The sequence below is a fragment of the Sceloporus occidentalis genome, unplaced genomic scaffold (assembly GCF_023333645.1).
Source record: "Sceloporus occidentalis isolate IW3139 unplaced genomic scaffold, rSceOcc1.0.p SCAF_2, whole genome shotgun sequence".
NCBI lineage: Eukaryota > Metazoa > Chordata > Lepidosauria > Squamata > Phrynosomatidae > Sceloporus > Sceloporus occidentalis.
In genome coordinates, this window is record NW_028316982.1 from 232918069 (window position 1) to 232941109 (window position 23041).

The window sequence follows — 23041 nt, forward strand, 5'->3', positions numbered from 1 at the left end:
GGTCAGCATAGTTAATTTGTTTTCATGGAAGCTAATGGCTGGAGAAAAAGGAGACAGAATCTCTTTTATCCTTGTCCAACACAGGTTAGCAAGGCTAGAGAAATGGCAAATCATCCACCATTCCTTGCCCACCTTCCACAGCAGCTAGTATTACTTTACCCATATGCTGGAACATCTAAAGCAGAGTCTGGAAAACTTCATAAACCTTGGTTAAGAGATGTAGTTATTTTTGGAATTTATTTATTTTGAGCAAGTACTATATATGTTGACCACACACACACACACACACACACACACACACACAATGTTTGGGTATTAATTTTTACATCTCTCACTGATAAAACAACAAAACACAAAGTAAAACATATAATTTAGCAGCAATGAAGTCAGAAGTTAGCAGATAAACACATTATAAAAGAGTACAGAGAATGAAAAGAACTAGAAAAATAAAAAATAAAAAACAATTGCCTGACACTCAAAAGACCTCAGAGTAGCCAGCAAATGAGGCTCTCTGGGGAAAGCATTCCAGAAATGGGGTGCCATCACAGAGAAAGATCTTTTACTTGTCCCCACCTTCCTCACTTCTAGAGGAGAGACTTTAAAAGTGATCTCAGTGTACAGCCTGGCTTTTCTTGAAGATGGTGATAATGCTGATGCTGTTGTGTACCTTAACTGCAGCTAAAACAGGAATTTGCTTAAGCTAGGGGAGTGGCAGAGTATGTCACCCTGTGGGCTACCAACTAGCCTTTTGGCAAAAGAGGCAACATTAAATCATTGTGATAACACTTCTTATGACACACTGTTTTGGTATAAACCACAGAAGGGTGGTCTATAAATCTTATGTGGGCATAAATCATCAGTGCAATAAACTCTTTCTTTATAAGAAGCTGAAGTTTGGGGAATTGATGGCCCATGCTAGGGATTAACACACCAATGGTCATTGGATTTTTGTGTTTAGCTGTTGAAAAGGCCTTGGATTGATTACATACTTAGGAGCTTGCAAAGATTTGCTGTTATTACCTTATCAGGAAGGATGTGTCTGGATATGCAAAAGCTGGATGCTTTTAATGCTGACCCTAAAAGCCAAGATCATTTTGATATGTACATGTCATATTGACACTAAATCTCTCATCTTTTCTTCGCAGATGGCCTCAGCCTGAAATCCTTGAAATATCTGATTTTAGACTGGAATTGGAGAGATCAGAAATTAAGAAGATTAATTGACATCCCTGAGGTAAAAAGTAATACTGTCTGTGTGTGTGTGTGTGTGTGTGTATGTGTGTGTGTGTGTGTGTGTCCAATTGTGCCTAAAGAGATGTCATAAGTCATGGTGTTTAAGGTTATGCCTTATAATTCCAGGAATACAGGATCAGATGGACTTTTTAAAAATCAAATTCACATTATGACATTAGTTCTCCAGTTCAGGACTGAACAGATGCATTTTTAAGTTTGTCTTTTAGAAACTACAGCACTCTTAGCCATTTCACACACTAGACAGACAAACATGGTTTTGTCACTACATATACACTCAGCAGGGAGATGGAGCCAATTGTGGTTCCCTGATGAGTGTGTTTGTCTGATCCACATACTTGAAGACACACATCTGTCACATACATACCAGTTAAGGGTAATGACATTAAGCATGCTTTTCAAAAGATGATATGTTCTGTGACCCCTCATTATGCTGTCTGTCTTAATGATTTGGACTGGAGTCCCCAAAGGAGCTCCAAACATTTATTGAATCAGTATTCAGCAGCCTTTAGATAAACTGTTTAAATATTAAAATGGCATGCTGAGGAATCTGAGCAGTCGTGATCTAGAAAAACATTTCTTAAACACTGGCTCTCAATCTTTAGTTGGATCTCTGAATGATATGTTCTTATTCTCAGTTATTTAAGAATAGCAAGGACAGTTGTGAAAGTACAAATTACAAAGTGTATCAAGCTCACTTGTGCAGATTGATGCTCAAACATCACATCATAGATAATCATTTCCCCCCCTGTAGTGCTGAAGACCGGATGGAAGCATATCTCAGTGACCATGCAACTATAAAGGATGCCAAAATAGATTTCACTTGGTACTAAATGCCAAGTTCCCATTTAGAATTGCTGTAGGAAATCTAGTTCATATTTAGAATTGCTGTAGGAATAAATTGTGCTGATTCCTCTGGAGTGTGATTTGTGGCAAACACTGGTTTACATTATAGATTGACAAATCCATGGATACCTAACTGCACCTCTTGACAGCAAAACTTAATGCAAAACTTTTTGGGCAGCCTTCTGAACTTTCTTTAGAAAGATGTGTGTGGGACACAATAAAATGAGCCTTTCTCTGTGTTCAGGATGAAGCATGCTGGTTGCTAAAATACAAAAAGTCCACTGCTCAAGAGTCCAATGAAGTTTCAATAACTAAAGTAAGACACTGCCCCCTTGTGGTTGTTTGTCAACATGAAATTAATATAGCAGCTGGTCTTGTTGGCAAAATGACTAATGTATGCTCATAAAACTGAGTCATATTGAATTTGCTTCCCATGTAACCAGGAATACTGTAGCCAAGACAAGTTCTACATAATGATCTTTCAAACAGGTCAGAGGGTTAGCCATCCCTGCTAACAAGGCCAAGAATTTTTACTATTCTCCTTCATGTATAAGAAGTTGGACAGGCTAATTTGAGCAATGGATCTGGCAAGCTACCGATTCAGAAGGAATTGTTAATTGCCACCAGTTATAAGGCTGAGTGTGTATAAATGTACATTTCAGAGCTTAGAAAAGTTTCTTGTGTGGATTGCAACTCCTAGAATTACCCAGCTGGTGGCTTTGTTGATCTTGGCATTCTGCGAAATCTAGTCCAAAACTTATCATTTCTAAGTTCTAGTTTTATTGTGTTTCACAAATAACTACGCAGGGTGTTCTTTTAATATTAAAAGTGAAAGTTTTCAGTTAGTGTGCATGAAAAAAAGAAGCAAAGTATATGTGTGCATGCTGGTCTTACAGCAATCTTAATGCTTATAGATATGATCTTTATTTTCTTTTTAGATAAAGAAAGAAACAATTGAACTTCTGGAGATGAAATTGATCAAACTGTGCAGAGAGGGCTCTCTGAAGCTGGGACTCTTTTAATTACCATTTCTGTAGCCAAATTCAACCCATCCATCTCTGCTGTCTCTGCTCAAATTGAGGCTGCTTTTCAATTTTGAAACACACATGGGAGAAATAAGAGTTGGATGTGGGTTTCTTTTATAATAAAGCAGCATTTTGTTTGCGTTCCATTTTTCCTAGAAATTTCTGCTTATACTATGAACTTGAATGTGTTTGTTTATATTCCATGAATACAAACATTAATTGATGTTTTAAGAGGGGGTGGAGTATATCATTTGGGTGTAGGACACATAACCACTCACCCATTCTTATTGACTTTTCTGTGGGCTGGAGGAGGTCGGGTGGCTAAGGACACTCCCCTGACATCACCTGGTCCCACTACATCTTGACATCACTGTGCATAGACCTTTCCCAATTGGGTAAAGTTTGCAGGCAGTGAATCTATCTTGACAAAGGCACTGGCTGCAGAAACAACCTTGCCACCAGGACTTTGTCCAAGAAGCAAGATTTGCAGCAAATGCCAATATAACCAGCAAAGTTAACTTTGCAACCATGACTTTTTCATCCAGCTGTTTTTCTTCATTAAGTTTGCCCTACATGGAGCTTGTAAAAAGAGTGAGAGGAAAGCCTGAATGCATACGCAGCCCTGCCTTCTGATACCTTTCCAGTGCTCTCTGTCTTCTGCAAAAGCATCAGGCTAGCTAAACATCTCAGGCTATGTATCTGCTTACAGTGGACCCTTGGTATCTGCTGGGGTTTTCTTCCAAGATGCCCCAAGAATACCAGAATCCATGGATACTAAAGTCCTATTAAACATAATGGTTTAGTAAAATGGTGCCTCTTATATAAAATGGCAAAACCAAAGTTTGCTTTTTTGGTACTTACATATTTAAAAAATATTTTCAAGCCGTGGATGGTTGAATTCATGGATAGTTAAAAGGTTCTTATGTGTAATGCATCAAGGGTAGCATTGGAGGTCCAGGGTGGTTGAGAACAGCTGCTGTTTGCACATGCTGTGGAAGGCCACAATTTATGGCCATTCCCCAAGGGTAGGTAGGTATGGTGCTAACAAGATGTAGCTGCCTAACATTATAGGGCATGCAGTGGATGTTGCAAGTTTCAGTGAGGTGCTCACTGACTTTCCCTGAGCAAGTCATTGCTTGATTCTCCCCCTCAGTTCTCCCATCTTTCAAACAGGAAATCTTACCCAGTTGAAGTTAGTCATAAGCAATGCTTTGCATCTCTGTTCCAAACTGTTAATGAAACTTAACATCATCCTGTCAGATTTCCCAATTACAAATGTTCCAGGGGTGAAAACACGTTATCCCTTCAACAGTAACACAGAGTGGAGGAAGAATTACTTTTCTAGGAATAGCCAACACTCTTAACTTGTGTAGTAATGCTACTGGCAGGTTATGTCATTATGGTGATTCGCTTGAAATGCAAGAAAAGGGAAACAAAATAATATGGAATGGCTCTCTTTATTGAATAGGCAGTTTAAACCTCTTGACAAGCAGGAGACCAGCAGCCTTGTCTGTCATAAAGCTATCCTAGCTGCCTTCCCAAAAGAAAGTCAGACTATGCAAGCTTCTTCAGTAACTCCAAACAGCAATCATAGGTCAATTGACTTGGTATATATACACATATAAAAATAAACATAAGAGGCAATCCTGTTGGGTCAGCTCAAGATCAGAACTGTATTTCCTGTAGCCAGCCAAAAACACCCAGAAGGCTACAAGCAGACCAAGAAGGCAACCACCTCCCTCTCTGTTTGCTTCCGCTGATACCAGTATTCAGAGGACTGCTGGGTTTCAGCCTAGAAATTCTCTTTAGCTAATGCCCACTGGCAGAGAAAACCCAGTGCCCATGTGCCTACCACAATTATCTTTTATACTGAGAATTTACAGTGCCGAATTATATTTACCGTAGTATATTCTGTGAAGTACTCAATAGACGCATGGCTCAGAGGCTCCACTAGAGGGTGCCATGCTTCTAGAATGAATAAATCAAGAATTAAAATAAATTTTATTTAATTATTGTATTTATACCCAGCTCTTTAGAAATACTCTAATTCATTAAATTTAGAAATTTATCAATATTTATACTGCTTTCCTGTTTAGAAACTAGCCAAAGTGTTGTTCCATTTAAGGTTCATACTCAAGCAGTTACCTGTTATCACAATATTGTGTATAGTGGACATGAGTCTGATGTATACTGAACAAGACTTTTTTTTAAACAGAGTGTAACTTCCACGTTGTGCATTTTATTTAAAAGATTTTAACACATACATAAACATTGCTATTCATATTATCTAAATTCTAACAACATATACAAATACAGAGTGACTACAGAACATGCTGAGGTAAGAAAGTACATTCTAAGAAAATAACACATTATTTGTACCCATCTCACTTGCACTTATAACAAAGACCCCTAGCATCAATTTAAGAAAAACAATACCAACATTGGACCAAAAATAAAAAACATGTAATATGATAGTTGTTTGTGCTGTGTGTGTCTTACATTCAGGAATCAATAACTTAAGTGTCTAAAATACAGGACAGTAAGCCAATAAAAGCTGTTTTCACAATGACTTATTAAATGTTGGATACATTCAAATCTTCATGCACAGTTCCTTTTATATTCTTGTAACATTTCATGTGTTGACTGGCTTATACTGCAACATCTAGGTGAGGGCTGGCTTGTTTGTAAAAAAAAAATGGGTTTAGGACATGCACTTCTAACTAGGCACTTTGCACAAATATATCTGTGTGCATAATTCCAGTAAACAAACTTGGAATGCAGCCCTATGGTGGCTTTTTGTGGTGTTCTGGATATAAACATTGGTTTTATATAAAACCTCACATACACAAAACCCTAGACTTTGTCATGGTACACACAGATAAAACTACTCCTAATTGTTCCAAGGTTCAAATTAAATATTTTTAAAAGCTCGTCTTTCTTTAAAAAAACAACTACCATGTGTTTACACTGAACAGAAAACACCCTTTTAAGGAAATTTTCAGTATCCATCAAACCTACATTCTTGCATTCCACCAGGAATTTGGAAATGAACTGAGACTGACCTTGTTTTTAACGCTATTAATTCTATAGTCTTAATGCTGTTCAGCCTGATTTAGGACATTGTAATTATTCATTTTCACATTTATGGTTGTTGCACAATCACAATTACCAAAAATGCCCCACAAATCCTGCCTTTGAAGCCCCACAGCTTCCCTCCCCAATGGCTATTTCTGATGTGCTAGACAGAAAGGTAGTTATGATGCATCCAGCCCTCTCCTGGTTGCAGGAATAGGGAAATGGACAGTTGTAACAGGTTTTTGACAAGACCATACAGGGTTTACAAACCTAACTGGGAGCAGTAGATACACAGCTTCAAAAGTACAACTAACATCAAGACATCTCCATATAGAGATGTCCCCATAGTTACATCTCTTGACGTGAGAGCTCAGCCTTTCCAACAATGCAATTTTTTAAGAATAGTCCAACATGAGTCTAATAAACATAAAAGGGATATACTCTGAGAGAATAGATTTTTAATATTCACAACAAACCTAATTAGCCCAATTTATCAAATATTTACTAATAGCAGTTGGATCAATTTATAGAATAGGCCATAGAATATAATCTATATATACAGATATTGTGAAAATTTTCTTAGGCCATATGTTTAGCTTGGTGTACCGCAGTTACAGAATAAAAATAAGTTATGTATCACTATTATAAATTAATATATATATATATATAAAAGGAACAAGGCACAAACCAGTATTCTATGCTGTTGAAATTGGGTGTGTTAAGGTGTACTACATAAATTTAACAGCTGTGATTGTCGTGGTTAACCTTGTCAGCTACCTAGATTGACATATTGTGCATTTAACAATACAGACCACAAGAAAAATACAATATGTTCTTTTGAATTATGCACTCATAAAACATTTAAAGTCCATAAAACTGGGCTATTGCATATAGAGAAAGATGTCACATTTATCTATTCTACATTGTCAAGACAGTGCTGTCATACTACAATAAAATCGAAGCTTTCTTCTCGTGTGCTTTTTTTCTCCATATGCATTTAAACATGGCAAAGATGGAGTCTGGCCTGCAATGCTATCTAGTTATGTTCTTAATAATTTGCATTGTGCCACTACCTGCTTCAAGTATAAAATAAAAATAGGGAGGTAAAATACTCACTAAAATTTGGAAGGTGATGTATTTTTAGCCCTAGACAAAAAAAAAGCTATAGAAAAGTTTGACAAACCAGGGAGGGGTGAGTCAAAACAATCTTCAACTATTGCACATTACACAAAATGTCAATAGTTTTAAATTTCATAGCCAACAGATTTGACATTCTATAGATTCTAGGTTGTGAATGTATACATGTTTTTCTTAAGGCATAGAAACAACTAAAATTAGGGGACTACTGTGCAAATATGGATGTACAGAAGCCTTGATTTACACCCACAATATGTTTATGTGCTTAGATTTTACAGAATTAAACACCTTACAATGTCTTAAAAAGACATTTAATTTATTTAAAATATTTTCAAGTTTTTTACTATTGGGAGAAATTGTAGAACGTTTTGTGATTTTTACAAATTACAGCTGGAACTCTGTCAAAAACTGGCTTTTTGTTGTTGTGTGCCTTCAAGTCATTTCAAAGTTATGGTGACCCTAAGGTGAAACTATGACAGGCTGAGAGCATGTGACTGGCCTATGGTGAATTTCCATGGCTGAACAGGGATTCAAACCGTCGTCTCCAGTCACAGTTGAATGCGCAAACCACTACATATGCTAGCTGTTTGTAAACTAGACAGTATAGCCAAAGGCCCCCAAAAACCCACCTTAAAAGCCAGGCAACCAAACCAACTGAAAAACCTTAGAGGTACTGGTGAGCAGGATGTTGAAGGATGATGCATTCAGTCCCCTCCTACCAGTGAGGTGCAGCATGACAAGCAATTGCATCAGGACCACAAAGGGATCTCTGCTGCTGCTTCTTACAGTCTTCAGTGCCGTGCTTCCCAGTGCTGCAGAACTCCTTCAGCTGCTGTGGCTGCCAGACTTTTAAGGTGGATTTTAGGAAATCATATCAGAAGACAGATTGTAGCTATGTCATCCTAGCTACAACTTTCATGCAGAATCTATGTCTAGACTTTCAGTTAAGAGAGCCCCTCTGGCCATGTAATAATTCTTGGTCTTTCTACTGCACGTTCAATACCCAGATCACATCACATCAGTCCCAAAATGCAAATCAGTATTTTTATCCCCATATTGCAGTGGTTCCCAACCTTTGGTCCTCCATTTCTTTTGGACTTCAAATCTCAGACACACCAGGCAACTTGGCCAACCATCAGGAATTATGGGAGCTGGTCTAAAACATTGGGAAATCCAAAGGTTGAGAACCACTGCTATATTGCGTTGGGCATCTGAGGCTGAAAGTCAAAGCCAGCTATAGACTTGGTGAACAGAGGAGATGAAAGGCAAGTGAAAATGGTTTTGGAGAAATAGTGTGTCTTAGTCAAAATACATGCCTGAATCATTTTTCAGAAACCTGCCTCCTAGTAAATGGAAATAAGAACAGCAATATCTAAACAAGCAAGCAAAACAGCATTTAAATGAAATCATCCCCTTGAAGGATGATCACAGAATACTCACTGGTGTTTGGCAGAGTAATAATTGCCAAATTTTTTTCCAAGTATCTCCATGATATTTTTTTTAAAAAAGCACTACCATACTGTATGTTTTAATCCATTTTAGGTAACTTTCCTTTTCATATACTATTGGCTAGTCTCAGCTAGAGTATAAACACTGAATCAATTTCTGAATGGTGAACCAACATCCAATGAGTTCAGTGACTGTATTTTAGTTGCACTACCAAAAGGATTTAGGACCTATTTTTAAAAACGGGCGGAAAAAGGACTTACTCCTTTTTCAGAAATTAGGGCAGTCATTTCACTTTAACTACATTATATATAGAAATACGAATCTGTAAACGATCTGTCTATTAAAACAATAATATGAAATACTAGTACTGAGGCATCAGTGACTGAGGCATCAGCCCAGAACAGTACCGTCTTTTTGGCAATTTGGCAACACACAATGGAAGCTGATTATCTAGCTGTCTTTAGTGACATACATAATTACACTCAGTGATTAAGCATCTTTATGCTTCTCATGCCTGTCGAATAAAGAATGCGGTTTCCATCAGTAGCGAGTGGAAAGCCCATCATTTTGTGGAAAGCAGTAGTTGTGTAGAGACCCACAAAGGAGCACTTTACTCATGTTTCTGGGCCTACAGATCATTTTTGCCCAACACATATCAAAAATGTCTTACATCACTTCCAAAGGACTGAATTCTTAGAAGTCACTTTAACTAACATCTTCTTTATTTCCTGTGGAATGTTGTGTGTTCTGTGGTACCTGGTATACCAGTTCATCAGAAGAACTGACTCCTGGCACTCCCTTTGGTGTATCATAGAGTACATGTGTTGATGATGAATTATCAGTACCAGAAAGAAGTTTATTGTAACCTCCCACTAGCGGCGGGGCTTGATTCCCTGAAGTTTTGAAAGTAGATACAGATGAAATACCCGGAGCAGCTGCAGGATGACCTGACATATCCATTACTATTGGCGTTGCATATTCTGGTCCATTTATTGGTAATGGTTCAGCATAGGCATGATAAATTTCTTGTTCAGGTGAGTTATACAGATCCATACCAGCATAGCTTGCTTCTTTTCCTTCTTCTGGTTTAAAGGTTGACCTCTGATGAAGTGTGCCAACAATTCCTCCTACAAGTGGCTGTGCATACTCTACACAAAGAGAGATTGGTATTATACTGCATTGCCAACAAGAAGATTTTTCCCATTTCTTACAAAATGCCATTACACTGCTTAAAAAGGAACATTTATACACAGAAATAGGAACATAAAAGGACCAGTTCATATATGAAGCAGCCCTTGCACAGACCTGCGTAGTTCCAAGATCAAGAGCACACAGTGTCAGTGAGTGAAATCCTGCATTGTCAGACACAGCTACAATGATGGAGTTTCACTGTCATAGGTACTTTAGCACCACCACCACCCAAACCTACCTCTTAAGCCAGGCAGTACCCCAACTGAAGAGTTTCCAAGTCATTGCAGAATAGGGAGCTGGACAATGATGACTGTAGCATTCTTCTGGTCATGGGGTGCACTGAGAATAGGCAGCTGGCAATACCACTTGGGGTCCTGCCACAACTCTCAATGCAACTAGGTAAGCACTGCACCTGTCATTTCCCTGGGTCCCAATCTGCAGTACCCTGGTTGGGGCACTGCCTGGATTAAGTGTCACATTTGGTCATTAACAACCATAAACAGAAATCCCAACAGTTACTAGATTATTAAATGTAGATTTTGATCTTGTAAAGGCTGAACACAACGTCAGCCAATTTTTACTTAAATCAGTATTTCCACTTGAGAGAAAATGTCACCAGCATCATCTGATAACTCCAGGAATTAGATTATCTGTATATGAAGCAGTGCTGGCACAGCAAAATGGTAGCAATTAAGTTAGGACTACTTATATGCAAATCAAACCACACTGTAAAACAATTGGTCAGATCCATGTTGTAATTCATTTCACTTGCTTAGGTGCCATATACTTAGGAATTATTCACTATGTGTCTATGTATGTGCCTTCAAATTGCCAGCCGATCCTACGGATTTCATGAAATTTTCTTAGGCAAGGACTCCTCAGAAGTGCTTTTGCCAGCTCCTTCCTCTGAAATATAACCTACAGCATCTGGTATTTATTAGTGATCCCCGATCCAAGTATGAACCAGAGCTGACCCTGCTTAGCTTCCAAGATCAGACATTTTCAAACCATGGATGCTTGGATCCGTGTATAAAAAAATTTGTGTATAAGAAGGGCCGACTGTATATTCTTGAATGGGAGGGGGCTGGAATAGAAGACCTTGCTATCCCTTCCAACTCTTTAATTTTCAGAGAGATTAGCATGTAATTTCACTTGTTGAGATAAAAATAAACTAGAGAACAAAAATACCTGCTGACTGAGTTTGTAACATGGTTGTAACTTCTCTTGATCGAAGGCAACCAACTTCACTGCTGCTGTAACGAACAGGTGTTTCCTCATGCTCTGCACTCTTGGCAGGAAGAAACTGCTTCATTCCTTTCCACCAACCTGTATCAACATTTGGAAAAAGGAGGGGAAGGGAATTCTTGTGCATGAGTTGCACGGGATATAATTGTGAGTCAAATTAGCCCAAGCACTATCACATACACTTCTGTTGTATGGAAAACTTTCCTAGTGGCTGGGAATGACGGGAGCTGTATGCAATCCATCTGGAAGGCATCTTTTAAGGGAACCAAGTGCTAAATCATAGTTTACTTCAATTAAACAGCAGTGACATTTCAGACTATGTGCTCTCCCCTTCCTATTCCTCATCCAATATATTCTTTAGGATGCCCCAAGCACTTGCTTTGATCCTACTCAGAATTCAACTCAACTTGGGAACTCTGCTTAGTTTAAACTAGTTTTCTTCAAACCCAGGATGAAGCCATGATTTATGATCCTGGCTCAGTAACAGCCCATAGTTTGAATCCCAGAGCTGTTTTTTGTGGCCCCTAGTGGTCAAAATAAATTTGTAATAAAAACTTCTTTAAAAAGATTATTTTGCCCCAAGGAAGTATGAGAGGCATTTTGCCACATTTTGCTACCCTTAGCCATTTCAGGCTCAGGAAATGCCATTTTTAAAACCAGAAGTAAACCAGAAGTAAAAAGCCTTCTGCTGGGCCCAAAATAGCATAAAGTGGGCTAAAAGCATGGTGAAAATGGCCTACAGCCCATAAAGGACATCCAGGGTATTTGAGGACAAAGAACAGGGGTTTCATGTGATGGGGGTGTGCCTCCACAAGGTATCCTGGGAAGTAATGCAGTTTCCTAGTCTCCCACAGTTGCCCATACCTGGTTCAAACTAACCATAGTTTTATAATAAATGGGTCGTAATGTCAAGAACACAGAAGATCCAGATTTCAATACATCTGTATTTTCACACCTTTCTCAGGATAGTTTTTTCTCTCAGTGTACATCCACTTAAAATGAGGGCAGATATCTGTGGTGTTGCACTATGTGAAGAAGGTCGACATTACAATGATACCCAGGATGAATCCATTATTTGTAATCCTAGCTTGTTTAGAAACTATACAATCTCCACCTAGTACAGAAAATACTTGTATACAAGTTCTATTTAACCCTGATAAGACCAATGAATGACAGGTCCAACTTGCCAGTGAGGCCTCATATCCTGACTCCACAATCTTTTGCAACTGGGCATTATGGAGCTTGCCAGCCATGGAATTGCTGGCTGCAACTGACAGTTCTAGCTTCTTCCCCTGCCTTGAGATTTGCTGTAGGGAAGGAAGGTGACTTGGAAATTATGGCCCAGATGTGAAAGATGCAGTGAGGATCTGAGTTGATCAAATGTTCTGAGGATGACACTAGAGAGATTTTTTGACTGTTTGACTTGAATCCTCAAATCAGTACAAATGATCCGAGAGCCAAGCAAGCGCCTGCCCAAGTTTGCTAGTTGAAATAAGCTAAATGACTGAATTCTCATATCTGTTCTTAATATCACATCTAAAGATTCTGTAACAGCTATTACCTGCACGATCCCAATAAGGTATATCATAGGTTCCTTCTGATTTTCTCTTTCTGAAAAAGTGGGAGAAATGCAGAACACACTCATAATTAGTTTCTATAAGGAGGTTATTTGAGATGTACAGATGAAAGTACTAGTGAAGACCAGTAAAAACTTCTGTTGTTTTTGCTATAAAGAATATCTTAAGAGGAAAAACCCACCCAACTTGAATACTAAAGGACAGTTCCTTTTTGTTCTTCATTTTACTTTAATGGACATAAACAGAAGCAATATCTTTCATTAAAAGACTCCATACATTCCCCCACAGAAGAAATTGTAAAATTTGCTTCTTTTGTAAGGTTTGTATGACAACTGCTGAAATGCACAGCCTTCCAAAAAAGTATGCATGCTCTCCAAGTGGTTTAGGATAGCAAAATGAACTAACAGAATATATATCCACACTATTTAGTTATTAAAACACAATTTGAACTATTCTTTAGCACAATGCATAAATTAACAGTTTTGAATGAACCACTTTTTAATCATTCCCATTTCATCTTTATATCACTTTTTACCCTGGAACAGAGATGGGACACCTGGCGCCCTCCAACTGTTGTTAACATTACCAGCAATGCTTCCTAATGCTGATGGAACTGTAGTCCTAATATCTGGATGTGGGGTGGAAGACATGTATATTCCACCACTGCCAGAGACAAAATAAAGCAGATAATGATTCATATACCTGTTTCTCCAATGCCATGCACAAACTAATATCAAGATGAGAGTGGTAAAGACCATGACCAACACAGGAACAAGGACAGCTACCAATGCCACATCTGAAATCCATTAAACAGAGTGTGTAAACTTTTGCAGGTTCATGAAAAGGTAATTTGGTGAGTCCTCACTTTTATTCACACAAATATTTAAGAAAATGATTTTAAGACTCCTAACAGAATGTACAGATTACAGCAAAACTACAGGGTCGGCTAGGAGGTGGTTTACACTATTCATAAACTAGTTTTAAATATTAGCATTTCTCAGTATATGAAACATTTCTAATTTATCAACCAGTCATCAAATACCAGTCTTCTATTTTAAACTGACCTCCCCCATTGAATAGCTATGCACACACATATATACACACCAAGTATTCCTCTCTACTAGTATGATTTTCTATTAGTTAAATACGTATTTGGTATATGAATAACATACCAAGAAAGCAACAGAAACCAATAGATTACTGACAATAATGAGCATTACACCACTGTGATACTATTCCATACCTTTGGTTACACTTGGAGTTACAGTAGTGTTCTTGATTTTAGGGGTGAAGGTTGTTTTATCAGTCTGCAAAGAAAAGTCATTGCTGCTCCTGGGTGGTGGAGGTACTGTAGGTCTTGGAGCTCGAACTTTAAAGAAGACCAAAATCTGGAGGTCACATTATTAGTTGAAACAACAAACAGCTTCCTTCATTTTACAGTCTACACTATTCTCAAATAACAATAGTCTCTTTTTTTGTGTATGTGTGGGACTTTCAGGCTATGTGACCATGTTCTAGAAGAGTTTATTCCTGATGTTTCGTCAGCATCTGTGGCTGTCATCTTCAGAAAAAGGAATAAACTCTTCTAGAACATGGCCACATAGCCCGAAAAACCCTCAAAAAACTATTGATGCCGGACATGAAAGCCTTCAACTTCGCAATAGTCTCTTTGTTATTGTCACAAAATAGTCGCCCAGATTTGCTGTGCTAGCAAATAAGGATGAATACATAAACTGTGTGCATGTATGTTCCGTGCCTTCAAGTCACTTTTTGACTTGTGGCGAACCCATGAATTTCACAGGGTTTTCTTAGGCAAGACACACTCAGAGGTGGGTTTGCCAGTTCCTTCCTCTGAAATATAGGCTACAGCTCCTGGTATTTGTTGGTGGTCTCCCCTCCTAGTACTAACCAAGGCTGACCCTGCTTAGCTTCCATGTTCAAATGGGATCTAGTGCTTTTAGGGTATTTAGGCCCAAAAGTGTAGACCACTGCCTAATAAAAATGTCACAAGCGATATTATTCTGATACAGCAGGAGTATCATGTTGAAATCAGATGCTAATACAGAATGTCAAGCACCAGACAGAAAATTACTGAAAAATAAATGAATTTATTAGTACATGTGCTTCTCAGCGGTGGGAATTTTTCAGTGCCCAAAAAGATTATAGCTGGTTCAATAATCACCCTGTGTAAGCTGCTCAAATATTAACAAAATGCTAAATGCCATTTCACTTACCAAAATTAAACTGACATCCTAGCAGTTCCACTTTCATTGCAATTTTCTGGTGCCATTTTAAAGGGTTTATTCTAATAAACCGAGCAATAATGAATGGAATGAAGTTATTACGAACTTCTTGGTAATATCCAGTGTTGCCTTGAAATACCTAAAGAAACTCACAGAGAAAAGATGTAACTAGCTCTTAATGCATGCATAATACCAAATTTACTATGTAGTTCTATTTTTTCCCCCAGTAAATTATTTCATCATTTTAAAACAGGAATAAAATTATCATGGATATTTTAATATTCTTCTCTAAGTTATTTTGTACAGAAGACCTAAAGTGCTCAGATGCATAGATGGAAGATAAAGTATTAGAAGTGCAACTAATAGCATTTCTAGGCCTTTGTAATTAGCCATCTCACATTAAATTTCCCTCTATTGAAATATGCATGTCAGAATTCCTAAATAAGCTCTAATCAGACAGTTTTTAAATTACAGTGCACCACGGTAATGTACATCATCATAATTACAGGCATACCTCAGTTAACAAAACCTCTGACAAAGAAGCTCCTTTTTATAAAATCTTAACTACCAGCTACTCCCATCATGTTAAAAAAGCACTGATATATAAGATTGGTCACCAGAATGGAAATACCAAGCAAAATGGTGACAAGTGAATGAAAAAGCCGCCCTGTCTGCATTTTGAAAGAAGCCTTCAAGATGTCTAGAAGGTTTTTGTTCACTTGTACAATGCTTACTTCACTTGGTTTTTCATTTCACACATGTATTGTTAATTTTGCCAAAAAAAAAAAATTGCTGAAACATGTTGAATGGTTCTAGCATTTTTATGGTGTGGGAACTTAGCATTATTTTTTCCATGTTATTTCTGCCACTGGTACCAAACCTTCTGTTAAAAAGCAACATCCAGGACCACATCTACTCTGCTAACCGAGGTGTACTAGAATTAGATGATGATGATGATGATGATGATGATGATGATGATGATGATGATGATGATTTATATATTGTTTACCATTTCTGCATCATATATACCACTTACCATATATGTTATTTACCATATAGGTGTAGAGAAATAAATAAAACAAAAATTTTAAGAGAACCACAGCAAATATAATATTGCAAAAAAACTAATTAATAATTAATTACAGTATAGCATTTAAAAATTATAAGTTTAATCAAGTCTATTCTTTTTAACACCGCAAGCCCATAAGAGGGCAGTAAAAAGCTGGAATTAAAAGCCATGACTGATCACTCTTTAGAAAATTTAGCAATCACTGTTCCATTTAGGATTTAATTATCGAATTCAAACAGGAAATGAATTTAGTGGCTTTTTTGGAAAAACTCCTCAATGTGATGATTAATTTCCATAGATAAGAGGTGGGCAACCTGCAGCTCCGCAGATTTTGGATACCATTTCTCACCCCAAGCCAACATGGCCCAGTGGTGAGAGACACAGGAAGCTAATATCATCTGGAGGGCCACAAATTGACTTCCCATGCCATAAAGACAATGAATTTGTAATATTTTGAATGAGAGGAATGGCAGAAGTGTGACTTGCTGTAAAAGCTAGTGAAATGATACTTAAGCTTGGGACAGACAGGCGCAATGGGGCACTGATGTCATGTGCGAGGGGCGGCACTTCCAGACGCCCCTCGCCCCTCACTTGTGACGAGGGCGTCAAAATGGCAGCGCCCTGTACAGATGGGCGCTGCCATTTTGACGTAGTGGACACTTAGTGTCCGCACATTGTGACGCCATTGTGACATCGCGAATGCGCCATTGGCGCACTGCGGCAACACAATCGCGCCGCAAAAAGAACCCACTTTTTGCAGGTTCTTTTTGCTGTACGAGGAAGCCGCGTGGTTTGTTCGCTGCAGCTTCCTCACGCAGCAAAACAAGGCGTGGGCAGATCGCCCTTTTTGGGCGGTCTGAACCCCACTTTAGATTCAAATCTATTCAACATCCAAGTTCCATGTTAGGTGTCCTGGTCACAAAAAGGCAATAGAGAGAATGATTGCACCATCTTCCATTTTAACCTTAGTTTTGTCAGGATCTACAAACTAACACAGTGATGCAGTTTATACTTAATAATTCTTAAAAATTGTTTCTAGCTCTCTAGAATATCTCCCTCTTCCATCTGAAAATTATATGTATGAGGTGGGAAGTCCTCATTTCCTTCATATGCTTTGTCCGTTTTTGATGGATGTGTGTGTGATCAGACCCATAGAATCATAGAATCCAAGAGTTGGAAGAAACCTCAGGGGCTATCCAGTCCAACTCCTTCTGCTATGCAGGAATGCACAATCAAAGCATGTTTCAACTGAGCCATAAAAGCAGATTCCATTTTTAGAGTCTTCTAATAATAAAGGCGATGTGAATCACAAAGGAAGTTACGCTTTCTGCCCATTGAAGTACAGTAGCCACTCCATATTCACAGACTTGAAGTCCACGTCCCTCGCCTGTTTGCGGATAGCAAACTGAGGGGGACAAAATGGGGCACATGCCGCTATTCAAGCCAATGGGACTTGAATATAAGTGAATTTCCCTTTTCATATGGGGGTCCAGCATGGATCCCCCATGAAAACGGAGGGGCAACTGTACTTTAATTTCAATACATTCCTGATGAGTGAGGAATAGCAACTTTCTAATAAAGATTCCAGAAACAAGACAGAAAATTATTTGCTAAGAACATTCACCTGAGTATTACCTTATCCCTCTCAATGCCAGGTTCTCTATATACTGTCCACTTCTGTGCATCATTGCTGTAAAGAATCCTGTAGGCAGAGACATAATAATGGTACTCTGCTAAGGTGGAGCCAGTAGTAATGATACCTGTGAATAAGAAGGTTCTCATTTACAGTAAGTATCAAGATCTGTCTTCTTTTAAAGAAAAGCTTAGCCAGTGCTTTAACATAACAAACACTTAAACTGTCTACCTAACACAAAAAGGAACTTCAAAGATTACCAGAAGGACCTATGCATATTGGATGAATGAGTAATAAAACAGTTTGGTATAATTAAATGTAAAATGGCACACACTGGGGCTATGTCATATATCCTAGCTTCACAATGCAACTTGTCATATACACTGATGAATTTGGAGTTCCTTGACAAAAGAAATCTTGGGTGCAATGATGGATAGCTCACCAAAAAGAAATGAAGGTAAGTGCCAGATTGGCAATTCTGGAGAGGGCATTCTACAACCAAGGCCCCACTAATGAAAAGGTCCTCACTAGTAGTCACTCACTGTACTTTATTTGCTGGGGCAACCAGACAAGTGCCTCTGAGATTTATATTCAGGTCTATATAACACATTACAAGGAGTAATATTGCAGGTACTATGACTGGAAGCCATGAAAGACTGGAAAGCCATGAACCAACCCTTTGAATCAAGCCCGGGACTCAGAATCCCCAGTGTCTGATCTGGGTTTGATGACAAGGAGAAAAATTTCTGGGCATCATCTGCATATTGATGACTGTCACTGAGTAGATTCTATTAGATTTTAAGCAGTTTGGAGCATAATGGAATCTTACAGGTCTCCAATGCATCATGCCATGGCAACAAGCAAACAACACGGCACAGTTATCCAAATATGAGTCGAACTCCTGAAGACAGTGCCCCCACTCCCTTCCACACACTGAAAGCTTCCATATGATGTGCAATACAACTTAAACCCAAACCAGGTTTAAAACTTAGTTGAGATGGATTTTAAAAATCTAGATTGAGCTAGAAAATCCACTGATGGAAAACTTACATTTGTTACTTTGAACCAAATCTCAGCTGCACAGAGACAACAGAATTCTGGTTCATCTGAAACAGTATCTTTATACTAAATCACTATGTAGCAAACATTTTGTTTAGAACTATGCAGACTTTCATGAGGCAGGTTGTGTAACATATGTACACAGCTTGCAGAGTAAACAGTATTTTGTAAAATGGATACTTTCATAATACTGTATTTCCCATTGTGCAACAGGGGCTTGCACCATACAATAGGACACCACAAAATGTGCTGACATTTTTCTGGCCAGGAGCAGGACACCCATCTCTTTTCATTGCCCTCTGTTCTGTATCACCAGTTTCCTACAACACTTTTTGGGGCCGTTGCCTTCTGTCACTGTATAAGAGTAGATTATCCAACAAGGTGCCCTATAACAATAGGTACTGCATGACTGTTGTGCAATGTCATGCTGCTTGCTATGCTATGCTTATGCAATAGTCCCAATGGTGCAGCTACAACAATGCTCCCCTTCTGGGAGCAATAATGCAAAACCTGTAAACTGGTGATGTGAGTCAGTATCTCTTGAAAATAACAAATGTTCAGGGAATTATTATTTTTATTAAACTGATATTTAGACTCAAATGTCTTTTGTTACTTAAATAAAGATAGATTACCCTTCTAGCTGATTCAGCCACATGCTTCCCAGCAATGCAATCCTCTAGGAAGCGGCCACCATTACTTAACAATCTCTCCTAGTTTCCCTCAAACTGAAGTTTCTATTTTTAGGAACATATACTTTTGTCTTCCTTCTAAATAATGTACTCAGAAGTCTCTACCTGTTATTCGCTGTTCTTTGTTTAGGTCTATTTGCAACCACTGATATTCATCATTGGTAAAAGCTGCCCAAGAATGTCCAGGCCTTTTCAACCTGGCTCTTTCTGGCCTCCAGGTGCTTGGCTGACCCATTTGCTCAGGCCATTCTAGAAATGATGATGCATTAATCTGCGAATCAGCAATTACTCCAGACTCCATTCCTAATGTCCCATAGCAACCTAAACATAAAAAAGTAATGATTAGATGATGGAACTTTGGCAGGAGAGAATGTATGACAATTAATACTGTAACCTCCCCTGAGTCTTTAAGATAGCCTAGGATCAAGACCACAAACTTTGCACACTTTAAACAAAATTCATTTAAATGCTTGTAAGATGAAACTATCTCCTACTGAAAGTCTTGTGTTCACAGACACAGGGAGTTTATGACTACATTAGGGGAAAAGTTGGAGATAGCAGTGTTGATGTAAAAATGGCATTAACTTGTCTTTTTAGATTGTAAGCCCGAGGGCAGGGAACCGTCTAACTAAAAAGATTGCATGTACAGCGCTATGTAAATTTACAGCGCTTTATAAATAAAGGTTAATAATAATAATAATAATAATAACAATAAATGAAGACAAGCAGGAGACAGGAGCAAATAAAAACACAGAATTTCTCATTTTATCACAACTTTGACATGGGAATAAGGCATCTAGCAAAATAGGATCAAAGATGAAGTAGAAATATATGATTGGATAGCACCTAGATATTATTAAATGTTAAAGGGAAGGGCAATATATAGAACTGAAAGCTTACCACTAGTTTTGAATGTGAAGAGACCTGAAGAGAGTGGTCCTCTGTGTAAAAACAATAGACTACTATTTCAGTATCAAACAAATGAAATTCATTTTACACCCTCTCTCTTTTTAATTGGTTAGAACATTACTCAAGGATGCAGTATTTCTGCATTACAGCAGTAAAACCAGCATTCTTAGCACATTACTTGAATAAAGGGGATATCTGATCTATGACCATAAATGAATGAATGAATGAGGTGATTTTGAAAGACTTGACTTAAGTTAGCCTCTTATTGAAAAGGTAAGTTCTTTACTTCATGCATCTTCATTCATCAAAACACAACCCAGCCAAGTTATCAAGGAATACTGTACTATACCATTCTGGACCTAATATTGTTCCACAATTTCCATGAAATATGGATAAATGATAAAAAGTTCAAAATAGTCTAATATAGTTCAGTTCCTACCCTTCTTCCATTTTTCATCTATATTTGTTGAAAATCTCTCATGGAAAGAACATAACTTTTCAAATGCTCCCCATCCCACATTTTAAACTTTAAAGAAAAGCTACGCTTAGAACAAAAACTAGCTATTAACAGATTGCTTTAAGTCAGGGGTAGGCAACCTTTTTGAGCCGGGGGCCGGGTTGCTGTCCCTCAGACAACTGGGGGGCCGAAGCCAATAAATAAATAAATAAATAATTTTTTTAAAAAAATAAATATGTAAATAAACCAGGACAAATGTAGGACAAAATTTTCAAATGGAAGACACTTTTTTTAAAAAATGGAGGACACGCAAAAAAATTTGCTGATTTTTTTAAAAAATGTTAATATAAATGCATGTTTCTGAGGCTTCTATAGACAATTGCCCCCCAAAGGCCCCGGTGGCAATCGGCGGCAGGACCGGGCTGGGGCCGGTCCCAAGGCCTTGCCGGGCCGCATCCGGCCCGCGGGCCACAGGTTGCCTACCCCTGCTTTAAGTACTTATCAAAGAAGCTGTCAGGGAAGAGGATTATGATGCTATAGAGAGTTGTTTTAAACAGACACATTTCACAACTTTCAGCAATGTCTTGTATTTTATTTCTAGTCTAAAATTTCTTCTGACAACGACAGCACATGTGCCATGACAGCTTTAGTATTATTCAGTGTTACACTTCAGTTTAATACTTCAGCACTAAATGATTTTCTATACTTGAGATGGTCTTTTGTCCAAGCAATGTGGTGAGGAGGGGGGAAGGGAGTTTCATCTCAAAATGTCGAAACTATTATTATTTTATTCATTTATATCCCATCTTTCACCCAATAATGGGACCCAAGAAGGCAGAGTATATTTTAAAAACAATACAGATTTAAGAACTATACCAAAACCTTGACAAAAGAATAAATATAAAAGTTAATTAAAGAGCAATTAAACAATTTATAATATTAAAACATTAAACGTCATTGAAAGCCTGGCGGCATAAGAATGCTTTCAGTTGCTGGTGGAAGGACAGCAAGGAAGGAGCGAACCTGGCCTCGCTGGGGAGGGAGTTCCAAAGGCTGGGAACAGCCACTGAGAAAGCCCTATCCTTTGTTCCCACCAGACAAACCTGAGAAGGTGGTGGGACAGAGAAATGGGAGGGGAATGAGTCCTCCCCAACCTGGATCATGAGCTTCTAATATCTATAAGTCAAATTCTAACAATGATGAGGAGTAATGACCAAAGAGAGAGTGTATTGTTTTGAGTATTGGACTATAACTCTGGAGATCAGGGTTTGAATCCCCACTGAACCATGAAACCAATAGGGTGACCTTAGACAAGTCACACTCTCTCAGCCTCAAAGGGTGGCAACAGCATAACCCCTCTGAAGAAACTTGCCAAGAAACCCCCATGATAGGTTTGCCTTAGGATCGCCATAAGTCGGAAATGACTTGAAGGCACACAACAACAACAACAACAACAACAACAACAACAACGATAAAAGAAAAGAACATATACTTACACTTTTGATGTTACATTGTTAGCCAGAGAACTCTCATAATATGGAATGCCTTTGCTGATTACAACATTTATCTGACCACCCAGAACATTGGACACTACTCCTGCATGTACACCAGCCATACAAAGTGAAGATGACTTGGGAGAGATGAGAAATTTGAAATTATGTGCTTTGTATTTTTACAGTTTTCATTAAAGATACTATTAACAGGTAGACACAGATTAACATTCATTTACAAGATTGTAAGCACACGAAAACACACACTTTATATTAACATTTTTCAGTAATACTAGTATATTTAAAATGAGTCTAGTCATTTTTCTCTGCAAAAGAATTGAGGTCTGCATTGGGGGCTTTCCAATACAGTACACTATATGAGAACATGAGAGAAGGTCCTTCTCAGCTGAGGAGCCCCAGAAGTGGAGCCCTGTTGTGGAGCTCCAGCTCCCCATGGAAGCTCAGCTGGCCCTAGTATCTAGCTTCAGTTAGGTGCAAAGGAAACATATTATTGTTTCCTTTGCACCTATAGGGCCTAAACGATTTACCCTAAAATGTTTATGTCCACGGTTTTAGACTGTTTTCAGTTTGTCAACTTGTTTAATGTGCTTTGACTATATTGATTATATTTAAATTATTTTTAATGTTCTGAGTTGTTTTAGTCTACAGCACTTTGGGATCTAAGACCCCTTTCAC

General features: G+C 38.2%; 2 protein-coding genes across 7 annotated transcripts in view; one reads left to right on the top strand and one right to left on the bottom strand.

The window, feature by feature from the left end:
* The window catches only part of CMSS1 (cms1 ribosomal small subunit homolog), a 254657-nt gene extending 250073 nt beyond the window's left edge, over positions 1 to 4584 (top strand). For all 4 annotated transcript variants that reach the window (XM_089512409.1, XM_089512411.1, XM_089512408.1 and 1 more), the window contains 2 exons: positions 1146 to 1234; positions 3036 to 4584. In XM_089512409.1, coding sequence (XP_089368535.1) covers positions 1146 to 1234; positions 3036 to 3119 — 173 coding nt within the window. In that variant the 3' untranslated portion in view covers positions 3120 to 4584. The remainder of the gene's footprint in view (positions 1 to 1145; positions 1235 to 3035) is intronic.
* A 1096-nt stretch (positions 4585 to 5680) lies between these two features.
* DCBLD2 (discoidin, CUB and LCCL domain containing 2) overlaps positions 5681 to 23041 on the bottom strand; it is a 49418-nt gene continuing 32057 nt past the window's right edge. For all 3 annotated transcript variants that reach the window (XM_089512405.1, XM_089512406.1, XM_089512407.1), the window contains exons 6-15: positions 22352 to 22485; positions 20390 to 20430; positions 19595 to 19810; positions 17744 to 17868; positions 15031 to 15178; positions 14040 to 14165; positions 13499 to 13592; positions 12781 to 12830; positions 11163 to 11300; positions 5681 to 9931 (exon numbers count right to left, since the gene is read on the bottom strand). In XM_089512405.1, the coding sequence (XP_089368531.1) occupies positions 9489 to 9931; positions 11163 to 11300; positions 12781 to 12830; positions 13499 to 13592; positions 14040 to 14165; positions 15031 to 15178; positions 17744 to 17868; positions 19595 to 19810; positions 20390 to 20430; positions 22352 to 22485 (1515 nt within the window). In that variant the 3' untranslated portion in view covers positions 5681 to 9488. The remainder of the gene's footprint in view (positions 9932 to 11162; positions 11301 to 12780; positions 12831 to 13498; positions 13593 to 14039; positions 14166 to 15030; positions 15179 to 17743; positions 17869 to 19594; positions 19811 to 20389; positions 20431 to 22351; positions 22486 to 23041) is intronic.